At 35.6% G+C, this 20093-nt stretch overlaps 1 protein-coding gene across 1 annotated transcript in view; it reads right to left on the reverse strand.

Moving 5' to 3' along the window:
• Positions 1-20093, reverse strand: part of RYR2 (ryanodine receptor 2) — a 550493-nt gene that overhangs the window by 311953 nt on the left and 218447 nt on the right. Inside the window, exons 30-35 of the mRNA XM_044674985.1 lie at positions 9630-9838; positions 7424-7776; positions 6588-6702; positions 4840-5000; positions 2853-3012; positions 2379-2465 (exon numbers count right to left, since the gene is read on the reverse strand). Coding sequence (XP_044530920.1) covers positions 2379-2465; positions 2853-3012; positions 4840-5000; positions 6588-6702; positions 7424-7776; positions 9630-9838 — 1085 coding nt within the window. The remainder of the gene's footprint in view (positions 1-2378; positions 2466-2852; positions 3013-4839; positions 5001-6587; positions 6703-7423; positions 7777-9629; positions 9839-20093) is intronic.

Below are 20093 nucleotides of genomic sequence, written 5' to 3' on the forward strand. Positions count from 1 at the left end.
TTTTGGGAGGTCTGTAACCCATGTGTGCTAGAGTGGGTGACGAATCAAAATCAACTGACTGCCCTCTAGGCAGTCTTATGAGAAGCGTCTATTGTGATTGGACACCCAACATAGGGAGGAGGCACAGGAAGTGACGCATAAGAGACCCCTTTAAAAGGAGAAGGTCTTCTGCTGGAGAGGGTCAGCTGGTGAAGAGGGCTGCTGCAGAAGGAGCTCTTCTGGTCTGTGGAAGAGTGCTGGCTTGAATGCTGAGACCTTGGTGAGATTGCTTTCAATATCTTCTTTAGAATTACACATGGTGAGTTTAAAGACTGAATCTTCCTGAACTTCTCTTAAGGAACTTCCCTTTAATAGAGACTCTGTGAATGAAGCAAAGCTTCTGGCCCTCTAACTCTCAGGCTGAGGGTTAATTAGATCTTCCTGGATTAATTAGAGGATCGTAGTAATTTACCTAGTGTGTTAGATTCTTATTTCTTTATTTCCTTTCTCTCTTCTCAATTGTAAATAAACTTCTATAAAGTCAATTTTTACTTGAGATTATTCTTAATTGAGGATTGATAATTGTTCAATCCTCTGGCGACCACCTTTTAATATTAAAAAAAAAAAACCCAAAAATCCTTTTTCCCGCTTATATTACCAAGCACCTACTATAAGCCAGGTGCTGTGCTTTCTCTGTGATCGCACAATGGATAAGAGACTTCACTGAGGAGATGAGATAGCAAAAGTGAAGTGATGAAAGCCTGAACTGAAGCAGTATTATATGAATAGAGGAAAAAGAGTGAGAAATGAAAGATTATGAAATGAGAAATGAAAGAAATGAAAGACAATGTCCTGCTAAATGAATCCTCAATGGTCTTATACTCTGAAATGCATGACCAAAATAACAGCTAGGAAATAACACATTAAATGCAATAATGTTACAATAATTCCTTCATCTAAAAAAGGCATTAGGCAGTTTGTACAAAAATATTTATAGCTGTGCTTTTTGTAGTCACAAAAAATTGGAAAACGAGGGGGTGTCCCTTGATGGGGAATGGCTGAACAAATTGTGGTATATGATTGTGATGAAATACTATTGTGCTATAAGGAATGATGAACTGCTTGATTTCTATATGAACTTGAAAGACCTCCATGAACTGATGTGGAGTAAAATAAGTAGAACCAGAACATTGTACACAGAAAGTGAAACACTGTGGAACGATCAAATGTAATAGATTCTGCTACTAATAGCAATGCAATGATCAAGAACAATCCTGTGGAACTTATGAAAAAGAATGCTATCCACATACAGAGAAAGAACTTTGAGAGTAAAAACTGAAAAGAAAAACATATGATTTATCACTCAGTTATATGGGTTTATGATTTGGGGTTGTGGTTTTTAAAAGATTACTCCATTACAAACATTAATATTATGGAAATAGGTTTTAAGTAAGAAGATATGTATAAACTAGTGGAATCACTTGTCAGCTCTGGGAGCAGGGAGGAAAGAGAGGAGGAAGAGAACATGAATCATGGAACCATGGAAAAATATTTTTAAAAAATAAAAATAAAAAGGCAACGTTCATTCTTTTCTTACTCGCAATAAAAGATAAGGATACTGCATATGTGATTTCACTGATATAGAAAACACTACAGTAAGAGAAATTACTATGAAAACCCTTTAGCATTAACTTCTGCAATTTATAAGCTTAGAGAAAGTTTCCTATAGCAATAAGAGATTAAGAGATTTGCCCAGTCACTATGTGGGCCCTTGAAACAATGCCCATTCTCCATTCACTACAAAATAATATTCACATTTATACCTCCCCTTAATGTTTTAAACCTTTTCCTAACCTTACCCATTTGAAAATCACTGAACAACTAATGAAATTCAGTGCCTCTAGATTGTATTATACTCTTCAAATTCTCAGGCCAGATATATTTCATGCATAAACTTTTCTCCAGAAATTGGGAACTATCAGTAGTTATGTTTAATTTTTCAGACCAATGAAGCTAGCTCTTTCTTTGGTCTCAGAAATACCCATGGTAGTCTATTGCAGCCTTTTAAAAGTGTGGGGACCCCAGAGGGGCCAAAACTATTTTCATAATAATGTTAGGAAGTTTTAATTTATAACATGATGGAGATATAAGTCATGCAAACAAAAGCTTTTGGTGAAAGGAAGACTTCAAATAAATTATAAGAGTAGAAAGGGATACTGAGACAAAGTCTGAGGACTACTGCCCTACTATATGTATTCAGAAGCTGAAGAACTCATTTAGTATGTCCATTATTGGAAGATGCTGACAGTTTGCTATACTCAATGCTAATAAAATACCCAGTTGAACTCGTTAGACTGTCAGTTGTCAATCTCATGACAAAGAGAAATTCCCTTACTTACCTTTATCCTTCCTAACTCAAACTGGAAAACATTAGGGCTTGTAGCTTGTGCAAAAACTGCAGGAAATAATTTCGTACTTGGCTCTACCTAAAATAACAAATAAATTAAAAAATTGAAAAATAGCAAGAAATTCTAAAACAGCATTTTTTAAATTACTAAGGAATAAATCACAGCAAGTAACTACAGAATTTTCCCTCATATCTCAAAAATAGCGATAGAATGCATTTTTATTCATTATGTGTTTGTTTATTGGGGTTTTATACCACCATTTCCCTTAAAGCTTCAAGATATAATTCTAACTAAGGCTTGAATCAATAGGCATAATTTACACATTTTTTAATTATTCAAATTTGCTTTTTAAAGACAATTTTATGAACTTCAACATTTTTCAAAATGAGTATTTCTCTTCAATGGAATAAACAAATTCCAGAAAAAAAGACTCTAAAAGTGTAACAGCAGCAAATAAATATGTACCTGGTAATATGTGCTCAGTTCCTTGCCATTTGCAGTAAAGGTAAGCAACCCACTGGCAGCATCCACTACACAACCGATCTCCAATCCATTATTGTTGCGTCCTTGCCCAGGGCTCATGCTTTCACCCGCACACACCATATAACAGTTGCTGCGTTTGATGCTGAATTTCAAGAGACATTTAATCTATGTACACCCACAGATACAGCATACATGTACATTTTGCACACTAAACCTAAATTATACTGCGCAAGCAACAAGCGCATGCTGTAATGGGATAGGTGCATAATGGACCTGATTCTGTGGTTCTGAGCAAAACTTGTTGACTTCAGTGGGAATTCTGAATCAGGTCTTACACTCTTCTAAGTTTCATACCTAATAAGGACAGGTCAACAAGTTTGAAAAGTAAGAATTGACCTGCACCTTCCCTCAAAAAACTCAAACCAAACTGGACATTTTTTGCTGAGGTTCAAAAAAGTTTAACTATACATAAATAACAACTTTTATTTTCATGCCCTTTCCACCTTGTTCTGAGTCAAGTAGTTCTTTCCAAGTACCACCAAACAGGATTGGTTATTATGTTGGTAGGTGAGCCATCAGATATTCAAGGTTCACAAAATTTGGCTACATGTCAAAATCCCTCTATAGTCAACTCCCAGTCACCTGTAATATGGGATGTGCTTTGCAAAGATATAAAAAATTCAGTGACAACAATGAAAAAACTTATTTTAGCCATTAGTTTTAACATTTTGCCCCACCATTAGCCAGAGATGGTAATAAGCAGTAAAGCTGACTTCTTTCCCTTCTTCTGCCACTCTCCAGTACAAGTAGAGCAAAATAGCCCAAAGTCAGGCAGGAGGAGGGAGAGCAGTTAAAATGAAGTGCTTGGACAATCAATAAAGTAGTTTAATAGGCCTCTGAATAATCAAGAGTTGACTGTCTCTCTGTGTGTCATCTATATATCTGTCTCCCCAATCACTTTTTCTACATCTCCAACCCCTCTTCTCCCATCCACACACATCAAAATCATCTCTCCCACTCAGCAGGCCTATCTTTACGATGGCTCTTTTCTTATTATAGGAAACTCAGTAAGTAGTTGCCATCTCTGAAAGCCAAAGGTTTCCCCTAAGAAATCTATTAGTAGTGTACTGCTCCTGCTCCCATACTTTAGCAAGGCATTCCTTCAGACTTGTACTAATCCCACAACTTTTCAAGCCCTTTTATATAAGGCAAGGGGATTAAGTTTCCCAGTAACTGAAAATGACATTGGGAGGTACAGGAAAGAAGCAACACTATGGAAAGCTCTTTCCAAGAAAACCTGCCCCAGCAGACCAGAGAGGATGGATGGGCACAGAAGTAGATGGGAATGGTAAGATCTTCTCTTGTCTTATTCTGCAAGGAAGATAAAGACTTCTTCACTTTTTTGAAGGTTTGGTTTGAGTTTGATTCATTTTTACAAATGGAAAAAAAAGATGGCACAGAAAGATTAAGTGACTTACCCAAAGCCACACAGCGAGTCAATGGCAAAGCTGAGAAAAGAACCCACTACTCCTCAGTCTCCATTCAAATTCTAGCCACCTACTCTCAACCATTATCCCACTTTTTTCCACATTTTTCTCCCCACCATGACTGAACAGTTCCCAAGATGCATGTCAAAATAACCCTAAATATTTAATAACCAATCATCATAAATCTGGAATTTTTGTTCCTCCCACCCCACTGACAATCATGTGTAAAGTTAATTAAGTATATGATTATTGCCCACAGTAGATAAGTATTCTCTAATTAACAACATTATTTTCTTCAGATTCAAACTCCTGACTTGTGAGAAAGGGTACCAGAAAAGGACACTGACATGAACAGCCATGTTAAATTGTTTCTATTCAATGATCTAGGACATCAGATAAAATTTAAAAAAAAACTCTATAGGTTCATCAACACATGCAAAAATTACATTAAATTTTATTCAATTAAAGTAAAAGAAACCAACCTTTCATGTACTTTTCCTTTTTCGTCTCCCAGAGTAACTGTTACTGTCCGAACTCTGTCCAAGTCAAAGACTGTGTCATACTGATGGAAATCTGATGTAATCCAGCCCACCCAGACATTAGCAGGTTCTTGTCCAGGAAAAATTCTCACTGAATAATAATACTGTAAAATATTGATAATTATCAGTAAGATAATTGTTTTACAGAAATTTTTAATAGCAAGTTTTAGCCTCAATTTTTAATCTGCCCCAAAACATTTATTTCTTCTGTTAAAATTGCCTAACCTAATGAAGTTACTTTAGCAACAGAGTAATACTTTCCAAGAATGGAATATGTATGATAAATCAGAAATAATGAAAGAGGATTTATTTTCAAGAAAACATGCTAAGGTATTTATGGACAATTTTTTTCATTCTCAAATATAAAGGATTTGGCATATCATTATTATTCTATTATGCCTACAAACCTTTGAAACTTTGATGCCCAAACAAATGCATTTTTCCTTGAAAGTGATTTTAGAAATTATTTTTTATTCTTTTTAAAATGTCTCCCTTTTTCTAATATTACACTCTTTAAAATTCTAAGAAAATGTTATAATTTGAGGGTTTTAAAAATATATATAAGAATTTGTATCAGACAAAGGGATATTACAACTGACATTTCTTTCCCATTTGGGGGTTAGAAGAGAGAAATCAAGGCAATTACACTGGAAAAAGTGGTCCTTACCTAGATATGGAAAACTAAATACTTCATTCCCATTTTTCTACTACCTTATCAACTGCTTATATGTAGCTTTTGCTGACTTCTTATCTGATTCAATTCAATCAGGAAAAATCTATAAAGTTCCTACTATATGCAAGGCATTGGAAATACAAAGGGTAAAACACATTTCTTAAACATGAATGTCTTCTATGGTCTTGTCCTTGCCCTCTACTTTTATCTCTTATTTTTCTCCCTGGGTGATTTCACTATCTCTCATGGTTTCAATTTTCATATCTATGCAGATGACTCTCAAATCATTATTTCCAACCCCCCACCTTGTCCCAGAGCTCTAGTCCCATATTTCTAGCTCTTTCCTTTAATATCTTCCTCAGGGTTCAAACTTAATGTATCCCAAAATTAACTTCATCTTTACCTATTCCCTAAATTCCTCTATTTTTGTTGATAACATTACTATTTTCCCCATCATCAAGACTCATAACCTTGGAATTATCTCTAACTTTTCCCTCTCCTACACATATATTTACATATATACACACATATTTTATAATCAGTTGCCAAATCCTGTTGCTTTTTCCTCATTAATCTCTCTCACATTCATCCCCTACCATTATTCCAACAGCAAATTACCTAATTCAGATCCAGAACACTAAGTGAAATTTCTCATGCAAATGACCATGTTGAAGAAGACTAGAGATTATATGTACTTCTGAAAATTAAGAAAGGACATTTAACTTTACAAATAAATTACATGATAAAACCTGAATAGACAGCCTGATTTTCTCTTGTAAATATTTTCCTCAAATAAAATTCTCATTTTGCCACACTTGCTTTCTTCCTTGGTGTGACAAACCCAGATGTTACAAAAAAAGGACCCATAAAACTTCATTCTTAAAAAAAGAAAAAAATAAGTAATCATTTTTTAAATCCTGAAATTTTTGGAAGCAAAATATACCATTAGGCAATGCACAACATAGTAAATAAGAAATATAATTTTAGGAAAAAAAGACAAAAGATAGCAACTTCATACCGTAGAGGTCTGCATCAAGTAATCATAATCATCTCTGTCATCGGCAAGAACATCTTCAGTGAGTCTTGCAGAATGGCTTGTGCTATAATCTGGTTTTGTCCTCCTGAGCATAAACCTGGAAAGTGTTAAAGGACTAAGGAATGAACATAGTCACACAGTATTGCCTCATATAAAAAAGGATACAAAATTTTATGTTACCTATAAAACATCACATTTGATAATTTGATAATTTGATAATTATATCATCTCTACCATTATCTAGAGTTGATCATTGTCATTGGAATTCTTGGTGGAAAATCATCAATGTATTGTCTTCTGATATCATAGTATCAGTTACAACTAAACTGAAAATATGAAAATAATTATTTAAAAGGGTACTCTTTAAGTTTCTTTCAAGACTACTGATATTTATAACTTCTTAGGAGAAAACATTCCTCTGATATAAATTAAAGGTATATACTAAATGTATAACTTTGGATAGGTCAGTTCAACTCTCAGAGACTCAGCTTAAAGTTAAGAATAATAAAAATTTCTCAACTATAACAATTCTTGATAATAGTAACGATTTTAATTTAATATTTTCATTTTTAGGAATATGGCAAGGCTTTGTAATTTTAAAATTTCATACTTATGATGTTATCATTGAATTATATGATATATCTAAAATGTTTTTCAAAACTTAAAATGTTAAATATAATTTATTATTAAAATAATTTGCACTAATTAGATATGTTAATAAGCTACTAGATTGGAAAATCCCTTACCTTCTTCTTCTACCTCCCCTCCCTCATAAAGATTGACTAAATGGCTAAAATCACACTGTAAGTGTTAATAACCTTTGTTTCAGACGAGAAGGCTTCTCCTGAGCATAATCTTTGTGGTTATTGAACTCTGGTTTTGTGGCTTCTTTTTCTTTTTCCACCCTGTCAGGCACCAAATGACCATGAGCTGTTTTCATCAGAACTTCAAAATCAGAATCAGCATCATAATCTTCCAAGTCATTCTTTGGGCCAAAAAGGCTAGTTCCCGGTAGTCCTCCAGCAGCAGTTTTGGAGAATACTTCTGCACACTCAATAGGCATGCTTAGGCGGTAAAACATGATATCTGTGCTGCTGTTCTGTGAACTGAAAGACTTCTGAGTAACCTTTAAACATGGAGAGCTGTCTATAGTGCCATCTATCCTGGTCACCTAACAAGTGAAAATAACAACAATTTAAATCATTTACAACCTTCTTTTCATTCTTTTTAGGGATATGAATTCAATTGCATTTTTCAATCCTCACAAATTGCTTGAAATTTAAATTATTTTGCTAAGGGATATAGACACAAAATAGAGATCCCATTGGACCTTAGATAGCAATGTGGACCCAGCTGAATGATTCTCACTCTTGCCCATTCTCTGCCTAGATCCCATTGGGGCCTTCCTTGGTCCCAATGCACCCTTTTCTGCTCCCCTTTCCTCCTGCTGCTCAATGCTAAATACACATCATCACAATCATGAGAGGGAGCTGAACGTGCCCCTTCTTCTATAATACCCAAGCCCATTTTGAACTTTTTTTTTAAACCCTTAACTTCTGTGTATTGGCTCCTAGTTGGAAGAGTGGTAAGGGTGGGCAATAGGGGTCAAGTGACTTGCCCAGGGTCATTCAGCTGGGAAGTGTCTGAGGCCTGATTTGAACCTAGGACCTCTTGTCTCTAGGCCTTACTCTCAATTCACTGAGCTACCCAGCTGCCTCCCATTACCAATGTTCTTGGCAATTTTGGTTCTGGGCCCTCTTAACCTCCCAGGTTCAGGGTTCGCATGGCTTTTCACACTGTATTGATGAGTAAGGTGTTACCAACCACAGGCTTTCCAGTAAGATGAGAAATCACCAAACCATATAATTTGTTCCTACTCCTGTGCTCTCTAGGCTACTTTGCATTGTCATTCACCCTACAGCCATACTGTCTGGACCAATAGACCTTACCACATGCCCACCATCTGCATATTAAGATCCTCTGTAGTTTTCCATGTACCCTGTACTTGAGTTATATTTGTACTGTCACTCATAATTAGGATGTGAGTTGTTTGAGTGTAAGGACTATCTTCTTTTCTATCTGTATATATAGTGCTTATCACAGTGCTTACCAAAGCACTTAAGGGATTCTTTATTCATTCATTCATTGGACTGCTTTATTTACTAGAATAGGAGATATATTCTTAGTTCTCTCATTAATCTAATCAATGGTTTTAGGTAATTAACATGTTTTACTTAACTTCTTCCTACAAAAAATGTAGTTGAATGAATGAAATTGAACCTACAATTGCCTATAAAAGAGAAATATCATTCTTCATCAATAAGAAAAATTGCTATATGTGTAAAGGTATTTGGAAAAGTACTTAATAGTAGAGGAAAATCAAATAATGGCATTGGCTATAATAAGTAAATTTCAATATTTTAAATAAGTAAGTTACTACTTCTGAACCAACTGATTAAACAGAGTACAAATATTAAAAGAAAATTAAATGCTACATATTTAGTGTCATGATAAACCATGACATTGCTCTTATTACTAGAACAGAATATCTATTATTAATCACTTCACTTACAAAATATTTTTTCTACCATAGGTCTATAAGGAAGTATGTCCTAAAAAAACTAGTTTCCTGAAAAAAAAGAAGCTTTAAAGATATATACTTTTTTTTGACAGCGAGCAAATCAAAGTGGGTATAAAAATTTACAATTTACAATCCATTCCATAGTAGTTAAGTGAAGAAAGCCCAAGACTAGGCAGTGCGAACTAGAGCCCGGCAAAAATCAGTAGGGAGTACTAGCAAGCCAATTCTGAAGTCTCACAGGTCAAAGAAAAGTGGAGACACAGGTGATAAAGAGGTTAATAGCATCACAAGCTGGTTCCCAAGATAGGGCTTATATTATATTTATTTTTGAATTTTTCTTATCCTGTATTATAGAAAACTATGTGTTGCAAAAATAAATGTTGAATAAATATTTGAGAATACCAATACAATGAATATAATTAGATTTCAAGTAGAAAACAGACCTCAATGTGTTCATGGTTTGATGGTACTTGAAGAAACTGAGGAAGCCGTTTACTCAGCCACATCGTAATATCCCTGTTTGTATTAACAGCAAATGGTTCATAGCCTTCTTGTAAACCACAGATGGTGAAATATTTCAAGGTGCTGACATCTTTTCCAAAGTTCATCCTTCCCACCTGAGCGACACCTAGGCTACATACTGGTATGAATCCTGTTGGGAGATAAACAACAAGCATCAAAATTCCCAATAATATGTGAAGTGGAAATCTGACAATAATATATTGGTCCATTCCTCCTATTTTTTTAAAAAGATTTATCAGGAACTTAGTGTAACATTAAGAAATCAGGGCAAGAAGAGTATATATAGGATGGTAAAAACAATACTATTACAACCAGCCAGTTTCTTCATGCATAAAGAATCTTCTTTGGGGAGCAAATCTTTTGGAAACATTAATATCAAAATTTCAGATCTGTGGTGGAATAGTGACATTTTCATTGCTAATAAAAACACTTGAGAACTGCTATTTAATTTTTTTTTACCTAGGCAATGTCTAATATTTGGGTAAGGAAAGAAAACTAAATTAAGAAGGATTCTTTTTAGAAAGTTCACAAACAAGGCTGGAATGAATAGCTGCCAGTGAAATAAGTGTGACATAGTGATCTCTTATGAAGTAATCTTAGCAGAGAGGCCAAAAACTCATTCCAATGGCACACATCAAATCAAAGAAGCGACTGATCTAAATTTGTCTTTTAAAGAAAGACAAGTGACTAGTATATAGTTAAAATTCTGTGTCCCTTTCTTGTTTTTACATACTAAAGACCTGATGCCAGTATAGATCACCATCTGATGAAGACAGAGGTTCTGAGTTTGATCCTCTATCCTCTTCATCACAAGTAGAATTTTTTTATCCTCAGAATTTTGTCCAGTGTTGTGGACTTAGTAGGTGCTTAAAATGCTTGTTAAATGAAAAATTCATTACAATTAGAAGCACATCAGGATTAGAAAATCCATCCATTTCTGAATGTAATATCAAATTGTCTCTTACATATATAATTCAACAGACTTAAAAATGAAATAGGCTAATACATGTTATAATAAAAATTCATTGTCACTCTAGATTTCATCTCTTCTTTTTAAACTATTCATTTTAGAAAAAATTCAATGTACCCATTTAAAGTATATTTAAGGTACATAAACAAATAATTTAAGGATATAGTCTATGAATTTGTACATAATTCAATCATTATGCCAAGGACACCAGAAATATGACAATAAGATAAGAGTTTTACAATAAAGATGTAGAAATTGTTCTGCCAGTATGATTTATGCCTCCTACTTTATTAAAGTCATTATTAAAATGCAATGAGAACAATATGCAACTGGCAAACCAGCACTATTAAAATAATATCTAATAATTTATAACACTTGTCATATTTATATTCTCATATACATGAGTCTTTGTATAACTGCTTATCAAATGATGCTACAAAGTCGAATCCAAGAATATATGTAACTGTTTTCAAGGAAGTATCAATGATGATTACCATCCTCAGACAAAATAATTCATAGCTAGAGCTGAATCTATCATAGACATTAATGCACAAGTCAAAGAGAATTGCTCTTCAGAGCAGATGTACCTAGAGGCCCATAAATAATCAAAGGAAGAGTTCTTTGATCACTAGACACTACAGTAAATTTGAGATAGTCCGAATTGCTTTAGCATAAATTGACATGACTTCATTTGTTGTAATGTGGGAAATAGTAAATAGTCAGAAATGTCACATTAGATTATAGATGTGGGTTATATTTTCTTTATCTATCAAGTGACTTAAATTTTTTATTTACTATACAAGAAGAATATGGTATATGCATAATTTCAGACTACCCAAACCTCATTAAAATATAGGTAAATTAGTCATTAAGATAAATTAAAATGGTTAGCAGCATTTACTTCCTTAGACCTATGTGATCTCAATAATGTGGTTACTCCCTCCACAGCTACAAGCTGCAAACCATTAATTCCTTTTTATCTTCTGTTACTCTTTGTCCTTCCATAAATCCTTCATAGGGAACCATCTAATATGTTGGTGATGCCAGTGGTAGAAGTTCTTCCAATTCTTTTGACACTGCAAATATACCAATGATGCATACAGTCTATCCATTAGTTATTCCTTTCTATAACACTTTTTCTGGTTTTATATCTCTCTGATGAGATCTTTTATATGCCACTTTCTGTACAATTCTTTATTGGCAATATGCTGTGCCCTAAAACTCCTCACCATGCATTCCTCTATTGCTCTTTGGGTATTCTGCAATTTTAATCCTTTGGTCTGTACAGCATCACCAAAAGAATACTTCTATGAAAAAGGTAGGCTTTTCTTTCAGGGAGTGTCATTAAAAGCATTGTATTTTCTAAACTATTATCCAGCTTTTTCTCTAACTCTTCTACAATTTGGGGTATAATTCACTATTCACTTGCAGCATCTAGTAGGTCACCCAATTTAACAGAATAGCATGCACAATCACCCAACTGAACAGAAGAGCCTATACAATCACCATTCTTTATACACTTAGCTTTTCCTCTATAGGTAGTTAAGTTAAATGATTTTGTGAGATTGTGGATCTCATTAGAGAGACAAAGAACTATCCTAGGATTTGTAAAAACCAGAGCACATAAAAAACATTTCAAGGAGGCATGGTGTAACATACTGGAATTAGAGTAAGGAAGACCTGGGATAAAATCTTAACCTCTCTTTGTCTTATCATCTTCATCTTTGAAATTTAGGGGATTGACTCCAGGCCTCTCACATCCATTTCAGGTCTAAATGTAGGAAAAGTTTCACCTTTTACAGAGAAACTATTCCATTTTGAATCTGCACTAGAAATAATGGTAGTATTTTTTTTATTATTTAAGGTTTTCAAAAAATGCTTTATACATAGTATCTCACTGTAGTCTCACAATGACTCTGGAAGGTAGATCCTATTATTAGAGATAAGGAAAAAATGAAACAAAGAGAAGTGACTTTCCCATAGTTAACAATGTTAGTAAGAATATGAAGATAAGTTTAAACTCAGGTCTTCCTGATTCTAGGTCTATTGCTGTATTCACTATGCCACATAAGTGACTCCATAAAAGTGGCAAATACCATCATTGAGTATATATCCCATTGTCTCTTATACCTTCTATCTTTCTATCTTTAGTTTCTCCCTATCTATCAACAAATATGTTCAGGCATCCTCCAATGGTTAAAATAAAGAAAGCCACAAAAGAGACCTTCGAAGAGGGAAAAACTTGAATCAAAAAGAGAGAAGAAAATTATGTAGGTGATTTAGAAGGTATTGAACTAGTTAAGAAATTATTTAGGGACTTCTGTTACGAAGATGGCAGAGTAAGGAGGGAACTTGCCTTATCTCTCCCTATTACCCCTCCAAACATCTTTAAAACAAAGTCTCTTACTGAATTCTGGGGCAGTGACACCAAGAAATGCTCAGAGAATCAGTAGGAGGTTCATCTCCCTAGAACAGTGATGGGCAAACTACAGCACACAGGCCAGATGCAGGTCCCCTGAAATGTTCTATTGGCAGTGAGGCATTATTCCTAATCTGACGAATACAATGAGCAGGATACAATACAATGAAACCTCAAAAGTTTCCTTAGAAACAGAGTGACAGATGAGCATTTCCTTTCCTTTGGCCCCCTCTTTAAAAAGTTTGCCTATCACTGCCCTAGGGTATGAGGGACAAGCAGTCAGAGCAAAGGCAGGCTATACTCCAGTAGTGGAAGGGTGAGGTCCCAGAACTCACAACAGAGAAGCCTCAACCCAAAGCAAGCCAGGAAGAGTGGAGGCTAGCAGATAGTTCTCAACTAGTCATTAGGAACATAGCCTAACCCCCAGGGCAGAAACAAAGCCCTAAGCCCCACAAACAGAAATTTGGGGCAGTGATTTCTCCAATCCAGGAACATAGCCCAACTTTAACATACAATGAAAAGTGACAGAATTCTATGAAAAAAAAGAGCCCAACTATAGAAAATTATTGTGATGACTGTGATATTGGAAATTTGGAAGTCCTTGAACTAATTTTGAGGTCCCTCATCTAAACTTCCTGTGGACATTTACATCCTTTCAAACTACATTTCCCATGATGCCTGGCTTACGTAAATGATGTAGGCAATTACCTAATAACATAAACACCTGTCCCTTTAAAATAACTCAACAAGCACATGGCTTCATTTTTCTAAATGGCTTTCAATAAATGCTTTGAAACCATGATATTTTTAAATTTATCACTCTATATTAATTTTATTTTTTTCATAAATGGCAACCAGAAGTTTGGAGATCGAATCCTAAATTTTTCAGATAGAATACCAAGCCACAATATTTCTGTCATGATTTTGTACCCTCCCCCCATGGGCAGAACCCTGAGAGCATTTACAATCCTCTCTGGAGCTGTGGACCTGCTCTTGCCGTTTTTCTGCTATTTTTAGCCACTTTGCTCAGTATTTTTGAGCAACTTGTTGAACGGGGAAAGTTACTTTACTGGAAAATGCCATGCTTTTGCTGATAGCCTCTTCCTGGCTCGTGATTCATACATTCCCCATGTAATGCAAGGTGGCTAACAGAAACTTTTTACTTGTGAAATTTCTAACGGTCACAAAAAGTAAGTTGGAAGTCTTAGAATCTTCAGAAAGTCAGTTGGAACTCAAAACTATAAATAGAGGTGAAGTTCCAACTGACTGAGCTTTTGCCTTCTGGCTTTCCCTGTGGCTAGAGGCTTTTGCTTTGGCCTTCCGGCTTGGCTTTGATTCGGTCTTGGCCTGTGTTTATCTTGTCTTGGGGATATTTGGACCTATCTCATTTCTCTGGACCTCTCCTTGATCTCCCATCTCCATCCCTCCCTTTTCCTGAATTTTCTTTGGGTCCTGGTGGAAGGGAGGGCTTGGTATTTAAACATTGTGGGTTTAGTTTCTATAGGCTAGTGGAGTATCCTCAAATAAGTCACCCCTAGTTTTATTGATTTGATAGAGACTTTACTTAACAGGCAGTGAAATCTTCCTGATTGGGAGAGCCTGGCTCTCTTAGTCTAAACCTCTCCGCGACCCATCCCCCACCCTCACCCCTCTCCCTAGCAGCAATTAGAAAACCCTGAACCCCTCCCCCCTTCTGACTGACCCTGGTATTAATAAATCTCCTTGTTACCTATTCAAACCCTTTGGTGAATCATTGTGTCGAAAATTAAGACAAGGGCTCAAGGAGAAGGAATCATTTTGTTCTATTTCCTTGAGAGGAGCTGGGGGCATCCATCTTGGCAGGAAGTACCTACCCAAGGACTTCCTTCAGCCATCAGTTTGACTGGCAGGGAGGGGCCCTCTTGACTACTCCCTCAAGAGACTTTAGAAACTAACAAGAAAACCCTCCAGCCAAACCTAAACATTTCTTACTAGCCCTAGTTTCCTCCCTGTATTCTCTGTCTCAAGCCTCTGGGAATAAATCTGTTTGAGATGCCCTCTCCTACATACCCCATTTCCTCTATCTCCTATATACCTTCCCTTATCTTCATTCCTCCTCTAATCACTTTATAATCCCCTAATATCCCCTTTTATCCTTCCTCACACCCACACTGCATTCATTGACCCACTCAGATTACCTTTATTTACTTTTTGATAACACCCTTGGACTCAGGCTCCAGCCAGTGCTGGCCCAACTGCCTGACCCTCCCAGGCCATTTCTGACCTTCCCACCTGAGTGCTGATCCAAGATCCTAGCTACCTACTCCCCATCCCCTTGGATACCTCTGTCACCAACCCCTGCCCCTGGTCCCAGCCCGTGTTTGAGATTTGGGAAGTATTTAAAAAAACACTTCTTTCTCATTATGCAAACTGGAGAATTTCCAGGTCGTTCCCTGCTAGACATTAATGACTTTTAACCTAAATGGAGCTTCTACACCCACGAGCCCCTCCATGTGGGATTCCCAACCTGAAGCTTTTCCAGTCTTTACCCCAATTGGCTTCCATGCTCTGCCTTTGGGGGAGGGGACTGAGTTAGCACTTGGACCCTAGCAGGTCCCAGTTGTGGAATGTTTTTTTCTTCCTACCATTCTTTGCAATTATCCTGCCTCAGACTCATGGGTGTCATGCTGGCCATTTGGGCCAAGGGAACTTAAATGGAACTTTTTTTTTTTTTAGATTTAAATATTTTATTTTTTTTAGAAAAATTTTCCATGGTTCCATGATTCTTGTTTTAATTTCCATTCGCCTCTCCCCTCCCCCACATCCGACACACATTTCCACTGGTTATAACATGTGCGATCAATAAAGACTTATTTACATATTATTGATAGTTACATTGGTATGGTTGTTTCGGGTCTACATCCCCAACAATGTCCGTATCAACCCATATGTTTGAGGAGTTGTTTTTCTTCTGTGTTTCCACTCCTGCAGTTCTTCCTCTGAATGTGGGTAGCGTTCTTTACCATAAGTCCCTCAGAATTGTCCTGGGTCATTGCATTGCTGCCAGTACAGAAATCCATTACATTCGATTTTACCACAATGTATCAGTCTCTGTACAATGTTCTTCTGGCTCTGCTCCTTTCACTCTGCATCAATTCCTGGAGGTCTTTCCAGTTCACATGGAATTCCTCCAGTTTATTATTTCTTTGAGCACAGTAGTATTCCATCATCAGCATATACCACAAATTGTTCAGCCATTCCCCAATTGAAGGGCATACTCCTGTTTTCCAATTTTTTGCCACCACAAAAAGCGCAGCTATAAATATTTTTGTACAAGTCTTTTTCCCTGTGATCTCTATGGGGTACAAAACCAGCAATGCTATAGCTGGATCAAAGGGCAGACAGTCTTTTATTGCTCTTTAGGCATACTTCCAAACTGCCATCTAGAAAGGCTGGATCAGTTCACAATTCCACCAGAAATGCATTAATGTCCCAATTTTGCCACATCCCCTCCAACATTCATTACTCTCCCCTTCTATCATTTTAGCCAATCTGCTAGGTGTGAGGTGATACCTCTGAGTTGTTTTAATTTGCATTTCTCTAATTATAAGATATGTAGAACACTTTCCCATGTGCTTATTGATACTTTTGATTTATTTATCTGAAAATTGCCTATTCATGTCCCTTGCCCATTTATCAATTGGGCAATGGCTTGGTTTTCTATATATAACTGATTTAGCTCCTTGTATATTTGAGTAATTAGACCTCTGTAAGATTGTTTTGTTATAAATATTTTTTCCCAATTTGTTGTTTCCCTTCTGATTTTGGTTGCATTGTTTTTGTTTGTACAAAAACTTTTTTAATTTAATATAATGAAAATTGTTTATTTTACATTTTGTAATATTTTAAAACTCTTGTTTGGTTTTAAAATTTTCCCTTTCCCATAGATCTGACAAGTATACTATTCTGTGTTTACATAATTTACTTACAGTTTCCTTCATTATATTCAAGTCATTCACCTATTCTGAATTTATCTTGGTGTAGGGTGTGAGATGTTGATCTAAACCTAATCTCTCCCATATTGTTTTCCAATTTTCCCAACAGTTTTTGTCAAATAGTGGATTTTTGTCCCAAAATCTGTGCTCTTTGGGTTTGTCATAGACTGTTTTGCTGAGGTCACTTACCCCAAGTCTATTCCACTGATCTTCCTTTCAGTTTCTTAACCAGTATCATAACATTTTGATGATCACTACTTTATAGTATAGTTTAATATCTCATATTAAACTTCCTTCACGTTTTTTTTTCATTATTTCCCTTGATATTCTTGATCTTTTGTTCTTCCAAATGAACTTTGTTATACTATTTTTCTAATTCAGTAAAAAGTTTTTTGGTAATTTGATAGGTATAGCACTAAATAGGTAAATTAATTTGGGTAGAATGTCATTTTTATTATGTTAGCTCATCCTACCCATGAGCAATCAATGTTTTTCCAATTGTTTAGATCTAGTTTTAATTGTTTGGAAAATGTTTTGTAGTTGTGTTCGTATAATTCCTGTGTTTGTTTTGGTAGATAGATTCCTAAGTATTTTATATTGTCTAGAGTGATTTTAAATGGTGTTTCTCTTTCTACCTCTTGCTGCTGTGATGTGTTGGAGATATATAGAATTGCTGATGATTTATGTGTATTCATTTTGTATCCTGCAACTTTGCTAAAGTTGTTGATTATTTTTATTAGGTTTTTGGTTGATTCTCTAGGATTTTTTAATTAACTTCTGCTTTTTCAGGAAGACCAGTTATTCTTAAATTGTCTCTTCTAGACCTGTTTTCTTGATCTCAGTTTCTCAGTGAGATATTTCATGTTTCCTTCTATTTTATTGGTCTTTTGACTTTCCTTTATTTATTCTTGCTGTCTTGACAGATCATTGGCTTCTATTTGCCCAATTCTGGTCTTTAGAGACTGATTTTCCGTTATAATCTCATGATTTTCCTTTTTGGTTTGGTCTATCCTGTTTTCCAGCTGTTTAATTTTGGTTTCCAATTGGGAGTTTCTGTCTTTTAACCTGTTAATTTCCTTTTGAGCTATTTCTCTCTTCTCTAACCAAATCTCTTCCATATTTTTCATAATCTAAGATTTGAACTCTTCAAGAGCTTGTAATAAATTTTCATTTTTTGGGGGAAGGTTTGGATATGATTACTTGTTTTTTCTCCTCTGCTATTTGCTCTGATGTCTGGGTTTTTTCTGTGTAAAAGTTGTCGAGTGTTAAAGATTTCTTCTTGATCTTTCTCTTTTGGGGTTCTTGTGACTGGCTTGCCATTGTTAGCCACATGCCCTTTCAGCTTTATCCTCATGGCCAGGGTCTGTCTGCACTCTTTAGGCTCCTGAGGTCTCAGATCTAGTTGTTCTCAGAGTCAAGTTTCCTAATGGTACCCTTGCTTGTTCCTCAGCCTGAAGCTCCTTTAACAGTCTCAGGGTGCTGCTTCCACACTCTTGCACCCCTCAGCACTGGGTCCCCACCCAAGGTTCGAGCCTATGCTCAAGATCTGTGTCCACGCATGAGCTAAAGGTCTATGTTCAAAGTCAGCGTGTTCTTTTTTTTTTTTTCTCAATTTTTTAAAACCCTTATCTTCTGTGTATTGGCTCTTAGGTAGAAGAGTGGTAAGGGTGGGCAATGGGGGTCAAGTGACTTGTCCAGGGTCACACAGCTGGGAAGTGTCTGAGGCTGGATTTGAACCTAGGTCCTCCCGTCTCTAGGCCTGACTCTTAATCCACTGAGCTACCCAGCTGTCCAGTCCGTGAGTTCTTTAGCCTCTTGGGGTCTTTAGTCTTGCTGCTCTCAGGAGCAGGCCCTGGTGACCCCAAGTAGCTGCCCAGGACTTAATGGATCCCCCAAACTTGCTCAAAATCTTGTGCACTGGCTTTGGCCTTGTAGGTAGTGTGAGAGGGAGGGGGATGTTCAGCTCGTGTTTTAGTGAGAGCTATTTCACCCTTTATAACATGGAAATGCCCCGATCCCATGTACCTTCAACACTTCACCCTATTGTGGGGTTCCTTCATTTGTCTGAATTTGTTTTTATGTCCTCTTGAGGAGTCCTATATGTGTGGGTTAGGAGAGGTTAAGCAGCTGCTTTTTACTCTTCCGCCATCTTAACCCAGAAGATCTTAAATGGAATTTTTAAAAGAGTAGAGGTGGATTTTAAACCTCCTCAGATTCCATGGTTTTGGTTGTTTTTTTTTAAAGTTTCTTTATCTTTTTGTATTTTGCTGATTGTTTTATGATTTAATTTTACTGTTTTAAGTTTATATGTTAATCTGATCAATATCTTTCTGTTACACTGAATCATTTTAAGATAATATGTTCTTGACTGCTAAATGAATTCTGTTCATAATTTTATTGTAACTCTCTAATAGTGAACAAATCTACTGGAATTGGTATAAAGGGTTTTGACTGCAATGTTTGTTATTTGCTTATGTTATTGTTTTTGTTGATTTCTTTAAGGTTTAATTTTTTAAAGTTTATCTTTATTAATCTAGTTCTGTCATATGATTCCTTATCTGTTATATGATTTTACAGAACAAAAATATAATTGTAAAAAGATCATGAACATCTTATACACATTTTAAGTTGTAAAAGCCCATAAGTCCTATGCATTTTGAAATTGCCATGCCTTAAGTTTTTATTCTATCTTGATAATTGTATATAACCTTGAAGAAAGTCTTAAAAATTGACTTTAGGATTTCATAGCAACTTCAGAATGGATGATAGGTTTATATATATATATATATATATATACATACATATATGTTACATATATATTATGAAGAATGTTGTTTTAAAAAGGTAGAGAAAACAAATGGAAGTTTCGTACCCAAACTTTTTATCTATTACACAGGAAGCCAAAAGAACTCCTGTATGCATGATATTTTAACTCTTTATTTTAACTTACTTTTCCATCAAAAGGATCTAGAATTCCTGGTGATATTTTAAGCCCAGAAGTTTTGGGGATTTTTTTCTAAGA

Source organism: Gracilinanus agilis, chromosome 4 (assembly GCF_016433145.1).
Source record: "Gracilinanus agilis isolate LMUSP501 chromosome 4, AgileGrace, whole genome shotgun sequence".
Lineage (NCBI taxonomy): Eukaryota > Metazoa > Chordata > Mammalia > Didelphimorphia > Didelphidae > Gracilinanus > Gracilinanus agilis.